This window comes from Pteropus medius, unplaced genomic scaffold (assembly GCF_902729225.1).
Source record: "Pteropus medius unplaced genomic scaffold, Ma_sr-lr_union100, whole genome shotgun sequence".
Classification (NCBI taxonomy): Eukaryota; Metazoa; Chordata; class Mammalia; order Chiroptera; family Pteropodidae; genus Pteropus; species Pteropus medius.
Genome location: NW_024349803.1, coordinates 8,967,780 through 8,991,160, shown reverse-complemented (window position 1 = coordinate 8,991,160; position 23,381 = coordinate 8,967,780). Strand labels below are relative to the sequence as shown.

The 23,381-nt window shown below is 39.0% G+C and overlaps 2 protein-coding genes, 1 long non-coding RNA gene and 1 other non-coding gene across 7 annotated transcripts in view; 1 reads left to right on the top strand and 3 right to left on the bottom strand.

The window, feature by feature from the left end:
* STAG1 (STAG1 cohesin complex component) overlaps positions 1 to 17,218 on the top strand; it is a 326,589-nt gene extending 309,371 nt beyond the window's left edge. For 2 of the 3 annotated variants that reach the window (XM_039837228.1, XM_039837229.1), the window contains 6 exons: positions 7,365 to 7,570; positions 10,871 to 11,045; positions 12,867 to 12,977; positions 13,538 to 13,652; positions 15,040 to 15,120; positions 15,207 to 17,218. In XM_039837228.1, coding sequence (XP_039693162.1) covers positions 7,365 to 7,570; positions 10,871 to 11,045; positions 12,867 to 12,977; positions 13,538 to 13,652; positions 15,040 to 15,120; positions 15,207 to 15,230 — 712 coding nt within the window. In that variant the 3' untranslated portion in view covers positions 15,231 to 17,218. The remainder of the gene's footprint in view (positions 1 to 7,364; positions 7,571 to 10,870; positions 11,046 to 12,866; positions 12,978 to 13,537; positions 13,653 to 15,039; positions 15,121 to 15,206) is intronic. The other variant, XM_039837230.1, reaches the window with a different exon arrangement.
* Positions 9,167 to 9,285, bottom strand: LOC120582608 (5S ribosomal RNA). Its single transcript, XR_005647596.1, has one exon. It is a non-coding gene; the product is annotated as a 5S ribosomal RNA (ribosomal RNA).
* LOC120582117 (uncharacterized) lies at positions 9,632 to 21,566 on the bottom strand. The gene is made up of 2 exons (XR_005647466.1): positions 18,112 to 21,566; positions 9,632 to 13,726 (listed from the first exon to the last, which is right to left on the bottom strand). It is a non-coding gene; the product is annotated as an uncharacterized LOC120582117 (long non-coding RNA).
* A 268-nt stretch (positions 21,567 to 21,834) lies between these two features.
* PCCB (propionyl-CoA carboxylase subunit beta) overlaps positions 21,835 to 23,381 on the bottom strand; it is a 57,987-nt gene continuing 56,440 nt past the window's right edge. The window contains exons 14-15 of one of the 2 annotated variants that reach the window (XM_039837231.1): positions 23,115 to 23,214; positions 21,835 to 22,097 (exon numbers count right to left, since the gene is read on the bottom strand). In XM_039837231.1, the coding sequence (XP_039693165.1) occupies positions 21,976 to 22,097; positions 23,115 to 23,214 (222 nt within the window). In that variant the 3' untranslated portion in view covers positions 21,835 to 21,975. The remainder of the gene's footprint in view (positions 22,098 to 23,114; positions 23,215 to 23,381) is intronic. The other variant, XM_039837232.1, reaches the window with a different exon arrangement.

The window sequence follows — 23,381 nt, the reverse complement described above, 5'->3', positions numbered from 1 at the left end:
GCACTTGAAAAGAATCTATATTTTGCTGCTTTGGGGTAAAATGCTTTAAAAATATCAATTAAATCCATCTGGTCTAGTGTGTTATTTAAGGCCACTGTTCTTTTGTTGATTTTTCGGTCTAGATTTTTCAATTGGGTCAATGAGGTATTAAGGTCCCCTACTATGACTGTATTACTGGAAATCTCTCCCTTTATGTCAGTTAATATTTGCTTGATATATTTAGGTGTTCCTATGTTGGGTGTGTAAATGTTTACTAGGGTTATGTCTTCTGGTTGGATTGATCCCTTTATCCTTATGTAATGTCCTTTTTTGTCTCTTATAACCTTTGTTTTAAAGTTTATTTTGTCTAAGTTTTGCTACCCCAGCTTTTTTTTCATTTCCGTCTACATGTAGTATCTTTTTCTGTTCCTTTTACTTTCAGTCTGTGTGTGTCTTGCTCTAATGTGGATCTCTTGTAGATATCATATGTATGAGTCTTGTGTTTTTTTCCATTCAGTTACCCTGTGTCTTTTGATTGGAACATAGCTTATGAGCTGCTATGTGGGTGCTGACCCCACAAAACAAGATTTGCCCAAGTGGGCTCTGGTACCTGACCAGACCACCCTTTGGTTGTGCCACTTGTGGGGCTAATTGAGTATTGCTTTGTTACGGTCTTAAGCTGAACTCCAGGTGTGTTGGTTCTTGGACCTCTTGGGAGTAGCTCCTGTGCAGGCCAGTGTCAGCCACTGCTTGTGACTGGCCCTAGGCTATTGGGTAGGAGCTACAAAATGATCAGGTATTGGTCACCCCCTTTGCTGGATCCAGTGGTGCATGTGAGAGGTCATGCTGTAAACCTGAAGCTGTCTGCTACCAATACCAAGCCTGGGGTAGCTCAGCAAAAGGTCCAGGGCATCCTGAGGTTAGCCACCACCTGCCAACTTCCAGTAAGGCTCAGCCGCTGACGGAGCCTCATGTGGTTCACAAGTTGGGTGAGGCAGGGTCTCAGAGTCACCAGGGTAAGGCAAGTGGTGTTCACTGGATTAATGCAAATTCAGGTTTGGTGTCAGTGCTGAGCCTGAGGCCACTCAGCAAAAGACTCAGAGCATACTGAGGCCAGCCACCTTCTGCCTGGGGCCTAAGTTGTCCAAGAAAGACTACAGCACAGGCTGGGGCTGGTTGCCCATCATTGAACGTGCCTCCTGTGATGACCGAGCCAAGGTAGGCTGCTTGCTGCTGAAAGAGCCTCCTGCAGAGCGCCTCCAAAAATACATTTGGCGGTGTGTGAATTGGGTTGGGCAAGGCCCGAGGGAGTAACTGGTGTGGAGCAAGTTGATTTTACCAGTTAATGCAAATTCAGATTTGGCCATGTGGGGAAAAGGGTTCAACATAGAAAAGATGGTGGCTATCCCTCCAGCCCTCACTCTGAAGCCACACAACTCACTCTCTCCCTGTATGTTCCTGGTGTTTCCCAAGCCTCTGTACCTCCACCAGAGCCCTGGGTAAGTTCCTGTGAGCAAATGGGTCTGTGTGCAGGCCCTTTAAGAGGACACCTGGGTTTCCAGTAGCCTTCCATCTAACCCATATGTTTGGAATCTCTGCTGATTTTTCACAGCTAGATGTTGTGGGGGCTTCTCTTCCTGGCACTGGTGCTCTGGCCTAGGGGCAGTGGCCATTTTTGGGGCTACCACCCCTTGGTTGTCATGGGGGACACCTGCAGCTGAGATACCGCTGCCAATTCCAATGGCTACATGGGTGTAGGGCCAACCTATTTTGTGTCTCCACCCCACTTTTTAACAATCTGAACATAGCTTCTTTATATCCTTAGTTATAGGAGTACTGCTCAACTAGTCTTCAGATGGTTCTACAGGTTGATTATTCTATAATTTATAATTTTAGAGGAGGAGGCAAGTACATCTTTTACCTACTCCGCCATCTTGACTGGACTCTCATTTTCTGTCAGTTCTTTAGGATTTTCTACGTAGACAATCATGCCATCTGTGCTCAAGGACACTTTGATTTCTGTCTTCCCAATCTGTATACTTTTTATTTCCTTGTTTTATTGTATTAACTAGAATTTATTTCCAGTACAGTGTTGAAAACGGGAATGCTAAGAGGGGGGACCTTCTTGTGTTGTAACTGATTTAGTAGGAAAGTTTCAAGTTTCTCAGCATTAAGTATGATGTTAGTTGTACAGTTTTTTGTAAAAGTTCTTTATCAAGGTGAGGAAGTTCCCCTCTATTCCTAGTTTACTGAGAGTTTTTATCATTAATGGGTGTTTTTGTCAAATGCTTTTTCATATCTATTGATATGATTGTATGAGTTTTTTTTTTTATCCTGTTAATGTGACAGATTACATTAATTTTTGAATGTTGAATTAGCCTTGCATACCTGGGTTACATCTCGCTTAGTCATGGTATATATCATTTTTTTTACATTGTTAGGCTATATTTAATGTTTTGTTGAGAATTTTTGTATTCATGTTCATGAAAGTATTACTCTGTACTTTTCTTGTGATGTCTTTGGTTTTGGTATTAGGGTAACACTGACCTCATAGATGAGTTAGGAAGAATTCTTTCTGCTTTTATCCTCTGAAAGAAATTGTAGAGAATTGGTATATTTCTTCCTTAAATGATTGGTTGAATTCACCAGTGAAGCCATTTGAGCCTCATGATTTCTGTTTTGGGAGGGATGTTAATTATTGGTTCAATTTATTTTAATAGATAAGGCCTATCAGATTGTCTATTTCTTGTCTTAGTTTTGGCAAATTTTGTGTTTCAAAGAATTGGTCTGTTTCATCTAGATTGTGAAATCTGTGGGCATAGAGTTGTTTATAGTATTCCTTTATTTTTCTTTTAATGTCCATAGTTTCTGTGTAGTGATATGTCCTCTTTTATTTCCAATATTAGTAAATGGTGTCCTCTTTTTTTTTTTTTTAGCTAAGTTAGCTAAAAACTTAGGTTTATCAATTTTATTGATCTTCCAAAGTACCAGCTTTTGATTTTGCCAATTTTCTCTGATTTCTTGTTTTCAATTTTATTGATTTCTACTCTTTTTGTTATTTCTTTTTTTCCACATTAGATTTGATTTGGTCTTATTTTTCTGGTTTCCCAAGGTGAAAGCTTACCGATTTTCAGTCTTTTTTTCTAATATGTACATTCAGTGCTATAAATTTCCCTCTAAACACTGCTTTCACTGCATCCCACAGATTTTGACATGTTGTGTTTTCTTTTTAACTTGGTTCAAAATGTTTTTTAATTTCTCTTGCAATTTCTTCTTTGAACCATGTGTTGTTTACAGGTGTGTTGTTTAGTCTCCATGTGTTTTGGAATTTTTCCATCTACCTTTCATATCGTTCATTTAATTCCATCATGGTCTTAAGAGCAGACATTGGATGATTTCTGTTCTTTTTTAAATTGGTTAAGGTGACTTACGGTCCAGAATGTAGTCTGTCTTGGTGAATGTTCCAGGGGAGCTGTATTCTGCTGTTGTTGGAAGTAGTAGTTTGATATCTAGGTAATTGATGGTGTAGTTGAGTTCAGCTGTGTCCTTACTGTTTTTCTGCCTGCTGAATCTGTCCATTTCTGATAGAGTGGTATAGAATTCTCCAACCATGATAGTGGATTCATCTCTTTTTCTTTGCAATTCTATTAGGTTTTGCCTCACATAGTTTGGTACTCTGTTGTTAGGTACATACACAATAAGGATTATGTCGTCTTGGAGAATTGATCCCTTTTTCATGTACTGCCTTTCTCTATCCCTGATAATTTGGTAATTTCCTTGCTTCGAAGTCTTCTCTGTCTGAAATTAATGTAGCTACTCTTGCTTTCTTTTGATTAGTGTTAGCACAGTATATCTTTCCCCATCCATTTACTTTTAACCGATATGTGTCTCTGCATTTAAAGTTTCTTGTAGACAGCCTATAGTTGGGTCTTGTTTTTTGATCCACTATGATGAACTCTTTTACTTGGTGCATTTAGACCAGTGACATTCCAATTATTATTGATATACTTGGGGTAATAGCTACCACATTCCTTACCATTTCCTATTTGTTGCCCTTGCTCTGCTATTTTTGTCTTCCACTCTTTTTCTGCCTTTTATGGTTTCAGTTGAACATTTTATGATTCCATTTGCTCTCCTTTCTTAGCATATTGATATTTTTTAAAAGTTGTTGCCCTAGAGTTTGTAGTGTACATTTACAGCTAATCTAAGTCCACTTTCAAACAACACTATACCAATTCACGGGTAGTATGAGTACCTTATAATAAAATAATCCAATTCATCCCTTCCATCCCTTGTATCATTACTATCATTCATTTAATTTTTAAGCATATATAATTGAATATATTGTTGGTATTATTACTTTGAACAAGCTTATTTAGATCTAATTAAGAATAAGAAAAAATAAGTTTTTATTTTACTTTCACTTATTCTTCCTTCGGTGCTCTTCCTTGTTTTATGTAGATCCAAACTCCTGACCTATATTATTTTCCTTCTCTCCAAATAAATTCTTTAACATTTCTTCCAAAGTAGGTCTATTGACAACAGAGTCTTTCAATTTTTATTTGTCTGAGAGTCTTTATTTCTCCTTTACTTTTGAAGGATAATTTTGCAGGGTACGGAATTTCAGGCCGTTGGGTTTTTTTTTTTTGTCATAACACTTTCAAATATTTCACTCCACTCTTCTTGCTTGCATGGTTTCTGAGAAGTTAGATATAATTCTTATCTTCATTCCTCTGTAGCTAAGGTATTTTTTTCCTCTGGCGTCTTTCAGGATTTTTTCTTTATCTTCAGTTCTCTGTAGTTTGAAAATGATATGACTAGCTGTAGTTCTTTTGGTATTTATTCTGCTTGAGGTTCTTTATGATTCCCATATCTGTGGTTTGGTATCTGACATTAATTTGGGGAAATTCTCTGTCATTATTGTTTCAAATATTTCTTCTGTTCCATTCTGTCTTCTCCTTATGATATTCCCATTTTACATATGTTATACCTTTTATAGTTGTACGACCGTCCTTGGATTTTTTTTTTTTTTTTCATGTTCATTCTCTTTACTTTTTGGTTTTTTGGTTGAGATACCCTCTAACTCAGAGATTCTTTCTTCAGCCATATCTAGTCTCCTAACAAGCCCATCAGAAGCATCCTTGTTTTTCCATTAGAGCTCTCTGCATATTGATCATAGTTGTTTATTCCCAGTTTGAAAATTCCAGCATTTCTGCCATGTCTGGTTCTTATCGTGCTCTGTCTCTTGCAATTGTGTTTTTTGCTTTTGGTATGCCTTGTAATTTTGGACATGATGTGCTGGTAAAAGGAACTGCTCTAAGTAAGCTTTTAGTAATGTAGTGATAAGGAGTTGTGGGGAGGGAAAGCATTCTGTAGTCCTGTGATTAAGTCTCAGCCTTTTAGTGAGCCTATGACTCTGGTCTATGAATTTCTTGTGTGCTTCTCAGGTTTTTTTGTTTTTGTTTTTTCCTTCACACTTAGGTGGATCAGGATGAGTAGAGTGGGATGGAGTTGGCTATTTCCCTTCCCCTAGGTCAATTAGGCTCAGGTAATAATATCCCATCAAGGTTTAGGGTCTGGTTAACTAATTTCCTCCTGAGGAGAGGCTTTGTTAAGAACAATGTGCTCTGCCAGATTTCAAAATAGTTCCTTTCCCCCCTCCCCTTGCCAAAAGGACAGTGGGAATTTTCTCTGATATTTACTGTAGGCACATGGTTGAGTTTCTGGAGATAAATCTCACAGTACTGTGGGGGTCTCATCTGTGACTGGGTCCCTTCTGGAGTTTCTAACTCTCAGACTTGTCCATAGTGTGCCTCCAGCAGTTCAGATTTTTCTACCCCAACAATAGTTCCCAAGGTGGTTTCTGTTCGTATGTTTGTTCCAGTAAGCTGTGACTTCCTGTATTCACCTGTGTCTCCAATCTTGGAGGCAGTGATTTTCCTCTCTTATGGATCCAAGAAGAGTTGTTGATTTTTTCAGTCTGTCCAACGTTTTACGTGTTAGGATGCATTGGCAGCTTACAAGCTCCTTGCATGAGGAACTGAAAATCAGTCTGTTGTGATTTTATTTTTAAGCCTGGCTTCATAGGAGTTGCTACGGGTCAGAGCAGCTTATGTTCAGCCAGCGTTTGGTTAGATGTTGTATTTAAGCCCTTCTCTGTGTTGATAGATCTGTGCGGGGCTTGGGGAATGATTTCAAAGCTGCCCCATCCTCTGTTCTATTTGCCCATGAGTGCGTGCAGCTTAGCATATGTGCACAGCCTTTTTTCATTCCAGGATTGACTGTGATCCCAGGAGGTTCTGCTTGGCTGTGATTCTCAAATTTCTGGCTGCTCTACTTTCTCATTGTTGCTTCGAGTATTAAAGAGCTACCAGCACCCTCATATTTGTTTTTCAAGATTTCCATTACTTTCAACAACACTCTTAGGCAAGGAATAGTCTATACTCTATTCCAGATAAAGTCAGTCCTCCAAAATAGAGCTGGAAATCTTTATCCTATAATCTGCCTCAGCTCCTGGGCAGAATTTTTTATTCTACTGAACAGGAGCTGGGGGCTGGGACAGCATCCCTCTTCTCCCAGAATAACATCCCTATTCTGTGAGCAGGGGAGCTGAGATGGGACATTCAGGGCCCAACATTCTTTAGCCTGCTGTGCCTGGGGTAGTTACTACCCAACATATGTGGCTTAGAGCGGGTAATGGGGGGAGCTTCATTTCTCCAGGCTGCTGTCTAGAAGGGAGCTTCTGCAACACACAGATGGCCTGCTTCTTCCAGGGTAGCTCTAAACAGGGAGCTAGGATGAAAGAGAGTTTCCATAACACAGAGCTGTGGTAGGGGAAAAGGGAATGATGCAGGCAGGATGTGGTTCAAATGCTACAAACTTTGTTTTTACTGAGACTTAATAGATTTTCTTGAATAAACGTTTCCTCCATTTGCTATATGCCCTTAGGACAATTCCTAAAGATTTAAAATAACTGTCTTATAATTTTCACCAGTTAAAAGGTGTTTTGCTGGAGAGAGGGTGTATGCAAAGCTCCTCACTCCATTCCAGAACTCCTGTCTTGGTCTGACCACTTTAAAAGAAAATTCCCTTTTGAGCCAAATTTCTGATTTTTTTTTTTCAACATTGGTACTTAAAAATGGAGAACTATAGGAAAGACCATGCGTGCGCTTACACACACACCCTTGGTATTATATCCACTTGTTTAAAAGTATTCTAGGACTATGTGAAGCAAAACCTTAAATTCTCAGTCCTTCTCTTTCCCAAAGTAACCACTGTTAACAGTATATCCTTAAGGATTTTTCAGAACCTTCTGAGAGAGGCTCAGGTTATGAAAAAATTAAGTGCCTCTATGAAAATCACTGCTTCTTCTATTGTGTTTCTAGTCATTCATACCTAGAAAAGTTCCTTACGGAGCAAATGATGGAAAGGAGGGAAGATGTATGGCTTCCACTCATCTCGTATAGGAATTCATTAGTCACTGGAGGTGAAGATGATAGAATGTCTGTGAACAGTGGAAGCAGCAGCAGCAAAACCTCTTCAGTAAGGAATAAGAAAGGACGACCCCCACTTCACAAAAAAAGAGTAGAAGGTAAGTCTGCCTTTACTCTATGAAACAAATAGCTTTGCTGATGTTAAATAGATAAATAAAGGAGCAAATAATCTGTTGAAGCAAGATAATACTGTTGAGCACATTATTTCCTTGTATATTTGATACACACTGAGAGGTTCAGGCAAAAAGTTTGAAATAGACAAAGTGGGACAGAAAAGAGTCAAAGATAAGTTGAAAGAGCATAGAACACAGAGGAAGATAGGCATAGAGGAAAAAAAGGACACAATTATAATACTTTATAAATTTGGTCCCATATCATAACCCTGTAATACGGCAGTCCCCAGCCCTTTTGGCACCAAGGACTGATGCTCTTATGAGAATCTAATGCCTAAAGATGAGGTGGAGCTGAGGTGGTGAGGCTAGTGCTGGAGAGCAGCTGCAAATACAGATGAAGCTTCACTCCCTCACCTGCCACTCACCTCCTGCTGTGCATCCTGGTTCCTAACAGGCCATGGACTGATGATACTTGGCCGCAGCCTGGGGATTGGAGACCCTTGCTCTAATACATTAAATTTTAAATGATAGTTATAATGTTATTCTGTTAAAATTCATACTAATATAGGAGAGATTCTGGTAAGTTGAGGGTAGACACCTGCAGCAAATTAAATATATCAGAACAGCTTTCTATTTCTACCCCCTTGGATGGACCATTTTTGTATATTAAAATAGTAATGGCCAAATCTGGTTTTATAATCCTCATGAACTGTGGGGAATGGGAAAGTTGAATTATAATGAAAATATGATCAATAGTAGATATTAATAGATCCAAAAAGACTAAAATTTCTTTTATTAAAGCAGCATTATTCTTAAACTAAGAGAAAACTCAAAGTTAAATGGTTATTTCCTCAAATAATCTTCCTCATTTTCATGCTTCTCCTAATAAATTTTCTCCAAACCCAGAGAGGAGGGCAATGACCAGAATCCTGTACTCTTGATTCTCTTTTCTTTGTACCTTTCAGCATCTCACTTCTGCTACCTAAAAAATAGTGACTCATCAAAGATTCATAGATGTAATATTCATATTAGCCAGCATTTATCAAATCCTTGCTATATACCAGGAATGTGCTTTACATGCAGTCTATCATTTAATCATTTATTTGACTAATATTTATAAAGCACTTAGGTCAGTCTTTGGCACCTGGTACATGTTATATAAATGTTTTTTTATAAATTAACTCTTAAGTTCAGTACCATTATCCAGATTTGACACAGAAGAAACTAAGGCCTCGGAAATTTTAAATAACCAAAAAAAAAATTCACTAGTGAAGCAGTCAGAATTATCACTTTAGAACTGAAAGAAGCATATAGGACCAGATAACCTAATTTTGTAATTGTTAAATTATAAAAAAGTATACTTGCTCTGTAACAATTTGAAATTTACCAAGTGACTTAAGCAGGTTGCATGCCCAGAACTCCTACATAGCAGAGTTTTGCAAGAAGTATTTTCATTGAGGAATCTTTATGTACGTATGTATGTATGTACGTATGTATGTATTTAGGTGAGGCAACCCTTGGTTGACCTCACAGATTGCAAGGACCTTGTCAGCTTACAGTCCCTTATTTTTTATATTTTTACGCCTACAGCACCTGGTCATCCTAGGTGGTCTCCCATCCAAGTACTAACCAGGCCCAACCCTGCTTAGCTTCCAAGATCAGACGGGATTGGGCTTGTTCAGGGTGGCATGGCCATAGACTCATTGAGGAATCTTTAGGAGTTAGGAGGATCTCTTCAAGAAGAGTGAGTTCTTCCTGAAGTTATTTATTCATTAAGTCTTTATCAAGAACCTTCCTAAGAACTGCACTAAATGCTGGAGATTAGGTATTGATAAAAAAAAAAAAATAGCTCATAGTGCAGATGGGGAGACAGAGAAGTAGGCAATTCAGTTTGGTAAATGCTCTGATTGGCCAAAAAGGTTCTCTGGGAACATACAGGTAGTGACCAAACTTAGTGAATCAGGAAAGATATTCTGGAAAAGATGACATGTAATAGAGAGCTGAAAGATAAGTGTACCAGGTTAAGAACCATTTTTATGATCATGCTTATATCATTCTTATGATCCTAAAAATTGAAGTGCAGCAGAGAATAAAAGTTTTGAATTAAATGTTAACTGGAAATTGGTATGAATAAAAAATGATGAAACATATTCTTGCTGATTAAGATTCATTAGTGAGCTTCAGGTCAGTGGAATGACCTTAACCAAACAATAGGTAGGTATTCCCAGGGACAGAAAAGCTAATAAAATGTACATGTGTCTGACAAAATTTTGAAAACCTAAGAAATACACAGAGAGAAAGAATGTTTGATGGCAGATGAAGAACCTAACATGCACATATCTCTGAGACTTAATGGGGGAAGAAAAAGAATGGGATTCATACTATGTGATTAAAATTCTTAAGAAGGAAAGACATAGCAGTAATATTTTTTAAAGTCTTCCATATTAAGAAAATTCAGAAATTTATAGGTTGACACTTTACAATTAAGTAATATTTTATCAAGATATAGTTTAGGTATGCAAATAATTCTTTAATCTGCTCAGATCTTTATAAATGATCTTACGGCAAAAAAACAGTTCCTGGACCCTTGAAGAAACTTAAATGTAATTAGAGATAACACATGCACATGACAAATAACCTACTAGTGCAGGACAGTATATAATTTATTTCTAAATAATCAGGAATAATTCTGTTTCCTGTACAAGTTAAAAGAGAATGATAGGTGGGGTTGGATGGGGAGTGATCAGGGAAGACTTAGGCATGAAGAGTGAGCCTCTCAACACATTCCCACATGTATGACCTGGAAAAAAGGTTTATTTTTCTTGGGACCAGTGTTGTGCAACAGGACTTGCTGATTTCTCAGTAAAGTCCAGCCAGACTTTTAGTTCTACTGCCTGAGACCCAGACTTTAAGTGGTACTTCCTTTGCTTGAGCAAAGCAGGCTACAGGGGTCTCAAGCTGGCCCCATTCTTCCCTTTCTATGGTGAATTAATCCTTAGAGGTGGAAGGACTTGAAAAGATGATAATGTGAGGATAGGTAACATCTGATGGTTACATACATTACCTCATTTAATCTTTACAAACCTGTGAGGTTAGGTACTAATATCCACATTTTGTATATGAGAAAACTGTATTTTGGAAGTTTAACAGCTTATACAAAGTCATACCAGTGAGCGGTGTAACTGAGATTCAAACTAGGCAGTCTAATTCCAGAGCCATTCTATAACTTCTACCAGCATTTACTCTACCCGTGATGTTCTATGACTCTAAACTGGAATTTTACAGATGAAAGTCTGGATAATACGTGGCTAAATAGGACAGACACCATGATTCAGACTCCTGGCCCCCTGCCAGCACCACAGCTCACTTCCACTGTCCTGCGGGAGAATAGCCGGCCCATGGGAGAGCAGATTCAGGAACCCGAGTCCGAACATGGTTCTGAACCCGACTTTTTACACAAGTAAGTAGTAAAAGTTCATTTTCTTGACATAAAACCATTAACTGTTAAAGAAAAAAACTATCAGGAAAAAAACTACATTTGTTCATCATTTTACTGGTCAGTTAATGAGAAAACAAAACCACAAATAGAAGTTAAATAATTTATATTAGAAGAGGTATAATAAGTCTGTCAATGCTTATGGATATCAGTTCCTCAGAGTCCAGAGACTTTTCTTTTAATGCATGGTTCTCACTATATGCAACTTTCAGTCGGAGTCTGCACATTCATTCATTGGACAGGTCCGTTTCTTCTCAGGGACTTGCCAATAAGACATGCAGGTTACTTCCTTGGCAAGAGAGCCTATAAGAGTCTCTGCTAAGGTTGTTACTTGTCTGAACACCAAATAGACTATGTGTTACCTTTATATACATTTAATTAATAGTACTTTATCTTGATTAACTTTATATTTTAAACTTAAAACTATTTGTGGATTAAGAATTAAAATATTTGATAAATTCTAAGAATTGTTGCACTTTCGTTGAGCGAATCAAGATCTTACCTTTCCCCACAGTAGTGGTTAAAATGGTTTCTAGTACCAGAGCTCTGAAATTGTGGTTCCATGACTTTTGCAATTTAAAAAAAAAAACAAACCTAAACTTTTTTTTGTTGTTTTACATCCAACTTGGAAATTCTCTTATCATTTCACTTGTGTTTCTGTTCATATTGGGGTAATGCTATGAATTACTCTGATGGATCAGAGAGCTCTCTCACTTGAACTCAACAGATTCAGCAGGTTAGAAATGGAAAGAGGCAATGATAGAAGTATTCAGTTCCTGGGTTTTCATAAGGCATGTTTGCTCTGAGAATCTCCCTTTCTTCAAAGCTGAAAGGATAATTGTCAGCCACTACATAACTGGGCATTCTTAGTTTACCATATGACCAGCTTCCTACAAGGGTGGGTTCCTTCTTATCTGAGCAGCCTGCCTTTCTTCCGTGACCTTACCACTTGTCAGTCCCTCCTATATGTGGTCTGTCTTCTTTTCCCTGCTATAGATATTTAGGTTTAATCAAGGTGGTAGCCCCACATAAGACAGCTACTTTTCATCCAGCAGATTTTATCGACTAAAAATCATTAAAGTTTACATCCTATAAAATTCCCAAGAGGCATGTTTATGCAGTGTATATGTGCTGATAAGTAGAGTACAGGTGCAAATTTAACCCAGCATGCACCAGACTCCAGATTTCCTCCTAAGATCTTAGAAAAACTGTTATACCTTTCCTTGTTCAACCCTGGAGGGCTCTGAGCTACCAAGCCAGCATTGTTTCTGTCCCTTGGGGGGCTGGCTGTCCAGCTTGGAACACTTTTGAGTATGACAGCAGCTGAATACAGAGGTCCGAGAAGCACTTGTTTGGCAGGGATTTGGGGAACAAAGCTGATAATTTAAGTACCTGTAGGAGAGGGAAAAGTTTTTCCTCAACACTCTTAAGGCCCCTAGCTGGGTCAGAAAAGAGTCTGTCTCCATTTAGAGGGGAATTTATTTCCGAGAGCTTTTTTTGCATTTATGGCTTATTAAATGCCTGCAGCTCAAAATAACTCTCAAAGAGGCATATTTTATATGGTGACATATTCTGATTTCCTAACACCTAGCAACTAGCCACAGCCAGCTTCTCTTGGAAACTTAGGGATCTCTTTGGCCAACTTACTGCCATTTCTCAGCCTTGGCCCTGATCCAGCTAACTCCCCTGACACGGGAGATTAAACCAGCCATCTATGGCCGCCTTAGCATGGAACTTACTAGCTAAATTCATTATCTGCTGCCACAACATTTATTTCTCTCTTAGTCCTCAGATGCAGATCTCTTGGTTAGGCCAGCCAAAATTAGAAGACTTAAATCGGAAGGACAGAACAGGAATGAACTACATGAAAGTGAGAACTGGAGTAAGGCATGCCGTGTAAGTGTTACATCTAGTATCACAAGAATATAATCACTGTGTGATGCTGGTCATTTTGTGGAATGACTTGGGTTTCTCTGATATTTGGTCTGAGGAATTAAAATCATAATTCAGGATATACTATGCAGCATAGGTCAGGAACAGAGGGCATGGGCTCTTGAGGTTTTCAGTGTTTAAATCCTTGTGCTGCTACTTGCCAGCTATGTGTCTCTGGGGAAGCTCTGTTTTCTCTGTGCTCAGGTTTCTTATTTGTAAATTTGAGATAATAGTACCAATCATTTAAGAGTTTTGTGGGAACCGACACATAGCTCAATAAAAGTTTACTATTGCTGTTATTGCATTTAAATTATACTTCCTTCTGATGAACTGAGATGAAATCTTGAGTAAACTGAAGGAGTGATCCTTAATCACCTTAGGTTCACTATCATAATTTGTATAGTCTACAGATTGTAATCGGAAGGTGTGCTTTCATTGGTTAGAAGAGTTAATATAAGAAAGAGCCAGGACTCCAGATTTGATGAATCTGCACAGCTTTCTGACTCCGGTTTTTTCTTTATCAGTCGGGGCCTAATGGAAGAAGATGCTGAGCCTATATTTGAAGATGTGATGATGTCATCCCGGAGCCAGTTAGAAGATATGAATGAAGAATTTGAAGACACCATGGTTATTGATCTGGTAAGGAAATTCATTTTTCTTCCGTTAAAATATGTGAAGACATTGGTGTAAGAGATGCTTTTGTTTTCAGAAACCTGTGGGAGGAAGCGAGATGAGAAGGAGTGGGTAACACTGACCAACAATGGACAGGACCAGTGTAAAGCTTGTGGGCATTCAATAAGCTCATATGGTTTTCAGGCCTGCTTTCAGAGCAGTCAGATTTTGAGCTCTGGCAATGACAGGAACTGATTCCTTCTTATTACCTTCTTGAAAAAGAGCTCACACTAGATCTGGTCTCTTATACTTTAAAATGGAGTCTGACAGTATACACTGTGCTCCAAAATAACCACCAAATAGATTATTTTGTTCAGTGTGAAAAGACAACTTTGAAATAAATCTGAATATAGACTAGGTGTCGGTGATATTAAGAAATTAACTCTCAGGAATAGTAGTGCACGGTGGTTATGTTTTTTAAAGTTTCCATCCATTAGAGATACATATTGAAGTAATTATAGATGAAATGACAGGAATTAAAAAAAAAACGAGATTCAGTGAAATAAGATTGGCCCAATGTTTGACAATTGGTGAAGATGGGTGATGGGAACCTGGGAGTTTATCATATTACTTTCTCTTTGTATTAATTTTCTAGGGCTCCCATAACAAACACACTGACTGTGTGGCTTAAACAATAGAAATTTATTTTCTCATAGTCCTGGAAACTAGAAATCTGAGATCAAGTTGTCAGCAGGGTTGACTGTATTCTGAGACCTCTCTCCATGACTTGTAGATGGCAGTCTTCTTTGTCTTTACTCTGTGTCTCTCTCCTTATAAGGACACTAATCACATTGGATTAGAACCCACCCATATGACCTCCTTTTACCTTAACTCTTTAAAAGCCTTATCTCCAAATAACAGTTACATTTTGAAGCACTGGGGTAAGACTTTTACCTATGAATTTGAGGAGACATAATTTAGCCCATAACATTCTGCTTTGTATGTTTTGAATTTTCCATGAGATCATGTCACTCTAATCTATAACCTCCTTTTCTCTGGTCTATCAATACTTTTCCATCTACCTGCTTTGGGGAATTCAGTGAAGGTCTCACCTAACATTTGATCAATTTTATAATTACTCTGTGATTTACAGATGTTGTTTCTAGGTCCAGAAATTATATGCATTTTACATGTTCAAATGATTCATAACTTAAGACTTTTTTTTGTCTAAGTGATCATTTAAAGCCAAATGCACTGTTAAATTTAATGTATATTCCATGTAAAAGCCAGATTCTTTCAAAATTGACCCTCAAAAGTTATAGTACCATCAGAAATAGAAATATTAGCTGATTATCACAGTTCATTATCTTACTATATCTCAGGAAAAAATTAAATAACTGGCTTCTCTTTCCAGCCCCCATCAAGAAATCGGCGAGAGAGAGCTGAGCTGAGGCCAGATTTCTTTGATTCTGCAGCTATCATAGAAGACGATTCAGTAAGTGTTAAATTATTACTGCTTTTTATTTATAGTTTCTGGGTCTTGTTTGTGCTTGAAGTTAATAATTGTTTCTCATTTTCTAGGGATTTGGAATGCCTATGTTCTGAAGTCTGAAGAAAATTTACAAATCTGGAACTCTATTATTTAGAGCTAGAGGCCTATATACTGTGATAGCTTGTATGGGGGAAAAAACACTTTTGATGTGATCTGATTTGTTTTTTAATCAAATGATTGCAGTCATCCCTTCTTGCAGTGACAGAAGAGGAGCATGTAAATTACCCAAGGGAATGTTGGTGAATGTCACCTCAGAAAGACTGATCTGAAAAGTCATTTGTGTCCTAATACTGGACTTATCCCAATACAGATGTGTGTTTTTCTGGAGGGAGGAAGAAATTTTAAATTTTTAAAACAGCTGTCAAGATAAACACTGTTATACACCTGTTTTATGAAAACAGCATTGAGTAAAAAAAAAAAATATTTTTAACTTTATTTTCCTGTTATACAATTTAAAAACCGTTTTAACATTTTGCCTTTTTATGTTTTAAAAGCTAACCATTTTTATTAAACCTATGAGTAAGCAGCTCATTTTAATTGCCGAAGAGTGTTTTGGAGCTCACTGGATTTGGTTGACCTTGTGGAATACAGAAATATGGAGGAGCAGAAATATTGACAAGCTAAGATGAAATTCTGACAGTGCATCTCTGCCAAAAACCACACGCCCTCTATGGATATGGCTATGAATTCCCAGATTTTATATACTCTTGAATAAAAAGGTTTATTTTTATTTATAAGGGGGCATAAAATAAATGTCCATGCAGCCCTTTTTTTCCAACAGATGGTGTACACCATTCATTTTATATAGAATAGGGAGATTCAAATACAGTACATTTTCTATTGGTATTTGTTCTGTGCATTTTTAGCAACTTCTACCAGCAAATAAAGTATTCTCAGTAAAACAAAAATGGTTCTCAAGTTATCAGTTTGCTGTTTTTACCACTTAATTTCATGCCCTGCCAAATTCAGGTTACATAGACTTCCATTTTCTTAAGATAAAGAACTCCTTTGCCATGCAAAAGTAATTTTAAGTGTAACATAACTGTGTCTACTTCCCATGCACTTAATACCTTTATGTGCTAATTTTGTGAATTAAGTTTACCGATCATAGGAGTATGTGCTGCATAGAAGTCTGTGCTTAGAGGGTGAAGTTCCTAAGCTTACCTTGAAATACAGCTGCATTTCAGTGTTAAGTGTGCATATTAAGAATAATTCGTTTGGGGAAAAAATATGAATCTTCAGGACAGCCTTCAATGGTTTAGAGTTACAGTCTGCTTCGACCTTTTATGACTTGCTGCTATTGTTTTTAAAGCCCACTTAGTTTCTTCCTTTCTGATTTTTAAAGTAAGCCTCAGAATTTCAAACCAATCCATCCCCAGCTGTTTCAGGGCTGGTTTTTAAAGTAGCTGCAACAGAATCATGAGGTTTTCCCTTTTTACCAAAAATGAAAAGCATTTTTTAAAAGATCTGTGCACCCAATGATTATCTTTTGTGTAGGAAAACAAAATGGATTATTTTCTTCACCCTTTTAGTAAACAGATTTTTCTCAACATTTGTATAGTTCTGAAAAAACTCAGTTGCCAAAAATGTTTTATCTGCTAATTTAGCAATTTCTGGGCTCCAGTTAGGGGGCTGGGGTCTCACTTTCTTCCAGAGATGTGGGCTTCACTGGAAGTGAAGGGGCAGGAATGACTGGACAGTCCACCATGCCAGGCTTGCCTGTGGTTCTGGCCAGGGAGCAAGCCAGGAGGTGCCCTGGCACATGCACAGATTGATCCTTTGCTTGATGGTCTCATGTGGAAAACAGATGCTGACTTAGAATTGTAGACTGACTACCATGCAACAAAAAAAGGCTTAATATCTACTCCAATGGGTTTCCAATTCAGTTTGAAGTCAGTTGAAATTTTGTATTTTCAGTGTCTCCTTGATTGGTTTTGCTAGTAATTCTGTAAATTGTACATTTGCAATATGAGGTTTTTTTCCTTTTGTACAATTTGAAACTGATGCTTCACCTTTCCTTTAATAAACTATTCAAAATCAGGCTGTGGTAGTCATCCTGTTGTTCCTACTAGGTAAAGCTTTAAAGACATGATTTTCTGTCCTGCTGCTCTTGAGAGTTTGCTCTTACAATTTGTTACAAGATGGCAAAATTACTGTGCCAGTGAGATTTTTAAGAAAGCAGAAATTTAGGACTAGCTCATTTTCTTTCATTCCTTGCATTTCTCGTGAGAGTGGGTAGGCCAAGCAAGTTGTCTGTGGTTCAAGAGGTTGAGTTTTGGAGAAGGAATTTAGGGACTATCCACTGATCTGTAGCCTGAGTCCTCCCTTTGCCTGAGATCCAGACCCTGGGCTCTTGCACTGTTGTTCCCTAGCAGTGGTCTTTTAAAGAACACCTGGATTCTACATGGCCACAAGTAAGGATTTTTCTTGATACTAGTGCATACTTAAAAAGTCATACCCTACACTTTATGGGCCTGGCCATGTTTTGGGGGCTGTGTTCCTCAGGGATACAGGGTGTAAATCAGCAGGTGAGCTCTCCAGGCAGCTAAGGAGGGAAGGTAAATAAGGATGGGTTTGTCTCTGGCAGCTCATCTTGAAGGCTACAAGCTTATGAGACGAGACCAGGGCTTTATCCAGGTATGACTCTCCGTAGGATAATGTTGAAAACTCGCCAGCTGTTACTTAACTATGACTCTCTTTGGCCCTGCTCCCAGAAAAGAGTACATCAACTGAAGAACAGTGTCTTCATGGGAAACAAAGGCTTAGTGCCTGCTCAGGTTTTTCAATATAAACAGACCAAAAATTGAGGTAAGGTTCCATATCTGCCCTAAGTGCCTTGCTCTGTAGGGGTCTCTATCAGGCTTCATGTTTTGAAGGACACATGAAGGAGGTAGTTCTCACCATCCAGGACAGTAGTGACATGTCAGAACCTACCTACTAAGGCTGCCACGTCTGCCCAAATGTGTTGATTCCACAGAGGCTGCAGACTGAGGTACTGCCTATTAAGTGGCCATAGCTCATTTAGAATGGTGGAGAGCCCATGCTAACAGGTGCAGTAGTTCTCTCTAAAAGAAAGTCATGGCTCTCCAGAAATCCTTTGGAACTAGAAGAACATGAAATATGTTAGTCAAACAGTTTAAGTCTAGGCTGGTCCAAGGGTGGGGTGAATATCTTCACAGGCTTCTCTGGGTGGGCAGACCACATCTTAAGCACCAGCATCAGTGCATCCAAGGGCAGAGAATTAGGCTGGGGAGATCAAGACATGGTCAGAAGAAAAACTGGAAGTACTTTCTAAGAAGCACTGGAAAGCTGCATTGTGGACATGCTACCCATTACTCCAGCAACTCAAAAAGATGACTGGCCAATGCACAAGGTAGAGAAGCTTTCCCAATCTCGTAGCTCTTTGGATCCTTTGAGGCAATCCCAGGGCAGCAGACCACCACCTTTCTCATCCCAACCCTTAGGAGCTCATCACACTTATTTCATCAGTTGAGAGGCAATATAAATAGAAGACAGGCTTGGGGTTCAGAAAAATATGCCTGGGTTCAAATCCCAGCTTCAGAACTTGGCTTTGCTTACTCGGAGCCAGTGAAGGTCCAGCGGGACACTTGCAGTGCCTCCTACCCTCTACAACTATCAGTCTAAAGACAGGCACTTGCCAGCATTCTGCTCATTGAACTTAATTCCTCTCTGGTTATAAGAATCAACATTTCTTTTTCCCCTTAAAGTGAGAACACCAGTTGGGAAAAGCATCCATGCACAGCAGTCTACAATACTGTCACCGTTCTCAAGGCATTCTGCAGTCCACAAGGCTGGTCTGCTTGACAAAGCTTCCAAGGTTTTGCGGCTTCATGTTTCCTTGGCCACCAGCTTGGTTTTGAGATTGGACTTCTCCCACCATCTCCACTCCAAGGTTTCCCAGAAGCCTCTTTCCAAATGCTTTACTGGACTGGTTCCCCTGCTTTGATAGCAGGCACAGGCACAAGGCTTTCTTAGCATCCAGATTTCACAACCTGTAAAACACTTCTTAGACTCTATCCTCAAAAAGAAGCTCATGTGCACTATTTTTATATGGACTATAGCACAGTTAACCCCCAAACAGTCCAAATCCTATACTGGTGACCCCAAAAAGTGCATGGCCAGACAATGTTAAGATCCTGAGCCACATACTGACCAACTTGCAGGAGTCTTCCTTAGCCAGGAGGTCTCTAAAAGCCCAGTACTCAGACATCTCCTTCCAGTGGTTTACAGTCTTCCTGCTGGTTCTGTACTAGCTGCCAAAGAGGAATACAAAGAGCTTCTGTCCCCCAGGAACTCTCACCACGTAGTTAGGAATACAAAAATATGTATAAGGCAGAAAACCACACAATCAGGTACTTAAAAAAAATACCTTCTGTAAACAATCAGTTCGAGCTCACAATTTGAGATGAACTAATGGGAGAAATCAGGCCCTTGAGCATGATGAGCAGGCTGGAGAGCAAGGGTGTTCCAAGGTGGAGGTGACAAGCTTAAAAACTCAGGCAAGGAAGGAAAGGACAGACCAGAACTTCTATGTTGGCTAAAGACGTGGGAGAACTGTACTATCCTATCCACTGGAAGTGCCAGAACAGAGGAATGCAACAAAATCTGGACCTGGAATTCATCTATTAGCTCAGAAGGCTTAGGGGGACGCCACAGAGATGAGTGGAGAGGGTATTGCAAAAGTACTTAGAGCCCAATTAGAATGGAAGAGTCCCATTCTCCAACTGGAGAGGAAAGAAAGATGCTCAAGAGGAAAAATAACTTCCTAAAGGCATATGCCGGCTACCTGGAATGGTGCGGTGGCTGGTAGAAAAGAGGAATGTGGATGATGGTCACATATTGGCTTTGGTCAAGTTGAGCTTTAAATGATGCAACATCCAAGCAGTGCTTACCTTTGGAACCAAGAGGCTGGAGCAAGGCAAAGTCATGAGTGGTGGAAGGACCCAAGGCTTTCATCATAGAGTAAAGCACACAGTATGAGGCACCTTGGAGCAGCACTCTGTGGTGGGCTTTCTGCTGAAACCACTTAAAATCTCCAGTTCTGGTATGGCTCTTAATACTTTACATACTCAGTAAAATAGTTTACAAGGATAGGGAAAAACAAACATAGACAAAGGACTCTGACTCTCAAATTGATATTACCACCCACTTCCTAATCCAAATAACTTGACCATGTGCCTTCAGTTTAAAGACAGAACTACAAAAAAAGTCTTGAACTTTTACCTCAGAAGGTTTATTGTTGATATAGCTGCAGTGGTTCTGAAACTTGTATTTATTGTAGGATGGAACAAATGAATGAAATATATTGAAGATAATGATAGCCAGTTTTATCACTGTGGGAGCAGACACACATAAATATGGAATAGGGAAGAACCAGTATGTTAGATTAGTAGGAATGGGGCAGGGAAAAAATGTAACTACTATCATGTATGTTTGAAAATGTGATAGGGTGATAGCATAGTCAGAAAAACAATTTCAGGAAAAATGTTTTTAAAAATCAATGAGTCTAAATTGATACTAAAACAATGAAAGAAGAGAAAGCTCTTCCAGTAGAGTACCAACTAATAAATGCAGACACTATGATGGTGAGAAACATAATACAGTCAATGGAGAAGAGTTCATTGAGGCAAGAGTCATCAATGAACACAAAGTATTGGATAAGTATGTTGGCAGGCTTAGAGAACACCCCAGATAAGTTATCAGTCACAAAGAGAAAATAGTAACCTTTGCAGCCACCACCTTAACCAAGTGATCAGAGTCAATTTCATCGATAATGAAAAAAATTAATCATGTGCTTCCTAATGTGCTACATGGAAAGAGCACTCATATGTATTACTCTTACCTGGATCTAACTCTCAGGAAACAATCAAAAACCCAAACTGAGAGACATTCAACAAAATTAAGTGGTAAACACTCTTCAAAAATGTCAGCATCATGAAAGACTATAAGAAAATGAGCCTTGTCTCCTAGGAAATAAACACTGATGTTTTGGGGGATAAAGGGTCATGATTCTGCAACTTACTCTTAAATGAGTCAATAAAAATAATTTATGGAAGAGATGAAGCAAATGTAGAAAATGTTAAGAACTGGAGAATCTAGGGGAAGGTATACATTACAACAACTGCAACATTTCTATAGGTTTGAAAATTTCCAAAATAAGATTTTTTAAATGTGAAAACACATTTCTGGAATATTACAGGGTATTGCACATTACTGAGGATCTATTCTTCTAGACACATACTTGCAAACACTCGTTTAATTCTCAACAAGTCCTAGAGGAATTAAAAGGACATATTACTTAAATATGTTATTATTTAAAAATAAGTAAACTGCAATGGACTAGTGGTTACCAGAGGGGAGGAGGGAAGGGGGGAAAGTAATTTCTTCAATTAAAAAAAAAACATGAAAAAAAATAAGTAAACTGAAGAAGAAGTTTTTAAGGCAAAGTACTTATCTCACCTATGGAGAAAAAATTAATTCTCGGAGAGGAAACGAAAAAGAATACATAGAGGTGTCAAATAAGGAGCAGCTCTAGGTGACAATACTATATAGCTTTCTTGATTTTTCAGATTTCTACCAAAGAAAATTAAATTTATGCTCAAAAATATACCACTTATTTTTAATAAAGCAAATAAAATCTTTCTAGAATTTAATAAATTCAGCCATTCCAAGTAATTACTGATATTTAGATCCCCAGGTTTCACAATTGAAAAAGGCAGGGATGAGTGCAAATGGCCAGACAATAATTAGCTCTTGGTTTATTTTCCTTTGATTAATTTACAATGGAATATTTGCATGCTTCCTCCAGGGACGTTGTACCTTCTTGCTGGCTAAAACATCCAGGTCGCAGCAGATTCGAGCACGTGTAGAGGAAGGCGGGATGATGTCATCCACAAACCCTGGTAAAGCACAGAAAAGGGAGTGGATCATTTGCACCCCCAGATGATGCCACCCCCCAAACTGTGCCCATCGTGGGCACCATCTCTAGGACCAACAGTGTGAGCAGGGCCCAACTCGATGTTCGGGGATGGGCCCTGCAAACCCTCCTCTGCATCCCAGGAACTCCCCTGTTGCTCTGGCAGGTCCCCTACTTCTGGCCTAGGAGCACTTTGCAAGAAAAGGAGAATGTGACCTCCCTCCTTGCCAAAAAAAATTCAATAGGAAAGAAAATACACATGAACTTTCAAAAATGGCTAGAGCCATTCCTCCCATCCCTGTACACAGAAGTCCTCTGCAATGTGACTGCCACTCCTCCCATCAAGAAGCAGATTCTCTTTCTTTACCTGGCTTTGTGACTTGCCACAAAATGTGGCAAAAGTGACACTGCAACTTCCAAATCTAGGCTTTAGCATCTTACAACTTCCCCTCTCAGCCTTCTACTGCCCTCAGGACACCATGTAAACAAGCATGGACTAGCCTGCTTAAGAATAAGAAAGCATGTGGAGAGTCTAGCTGACGGCCAGCACTAACCATATAAGTGAGGCCATCTTGGACTATAGAGCCCCAGTTGAGCCAGCTGATGATTACAGCTGCATGCCTGATCCCAGGCAAGACCAGAACCACCACCCAGTTGAACCCAAACCAAATCACTGATCTTCAGAACCATGAGCAAAAAAAAAAAAAGGTTGTTTTAAGCCACCCTATTTGGGGGTGAATTCTTACACAGCACTAGGCGACTAGAACAACACTAAGAAATTTAGCTGTTTCAGCAATGTTGTTTGGATCTTGGGTACCAAACAGCTTATATAGGCCTCACTGTCCTAAAGTAATCATTGCCCAGGGACAACCCCAACCTATAACAGTCTCCAGTTTCAACTGTAATGGAAAAAGGCAGTTCTGTGAGACTTTTTACAGGAAAAGAATGAGCGAGTGACCCCACAAGTGAACCAAGTTGCCCTCCTCACCACAGTCCCTACCTCTCACTGCTGCAGGAAAAGGGTTGGCAAACTTGTCGATATACTCTGCTTGAGCAGCTTCCACATTCTCATGCCCTTTGAAGATGATCTCCACAGCACCCTGTCACGAGAGGAGTTAAGGAATTTCACTGGAGATCCCAACTGAAGACAGACCTCTCTCAACTCATTATCACTGTCTGTGGCTACAAACTTCTTGGCAACTCAAAGTATACTGGAGAGAAGAGCCAGCTCTAGGTGCCAGCACAGATGGAATGTACTGTCTAGAGT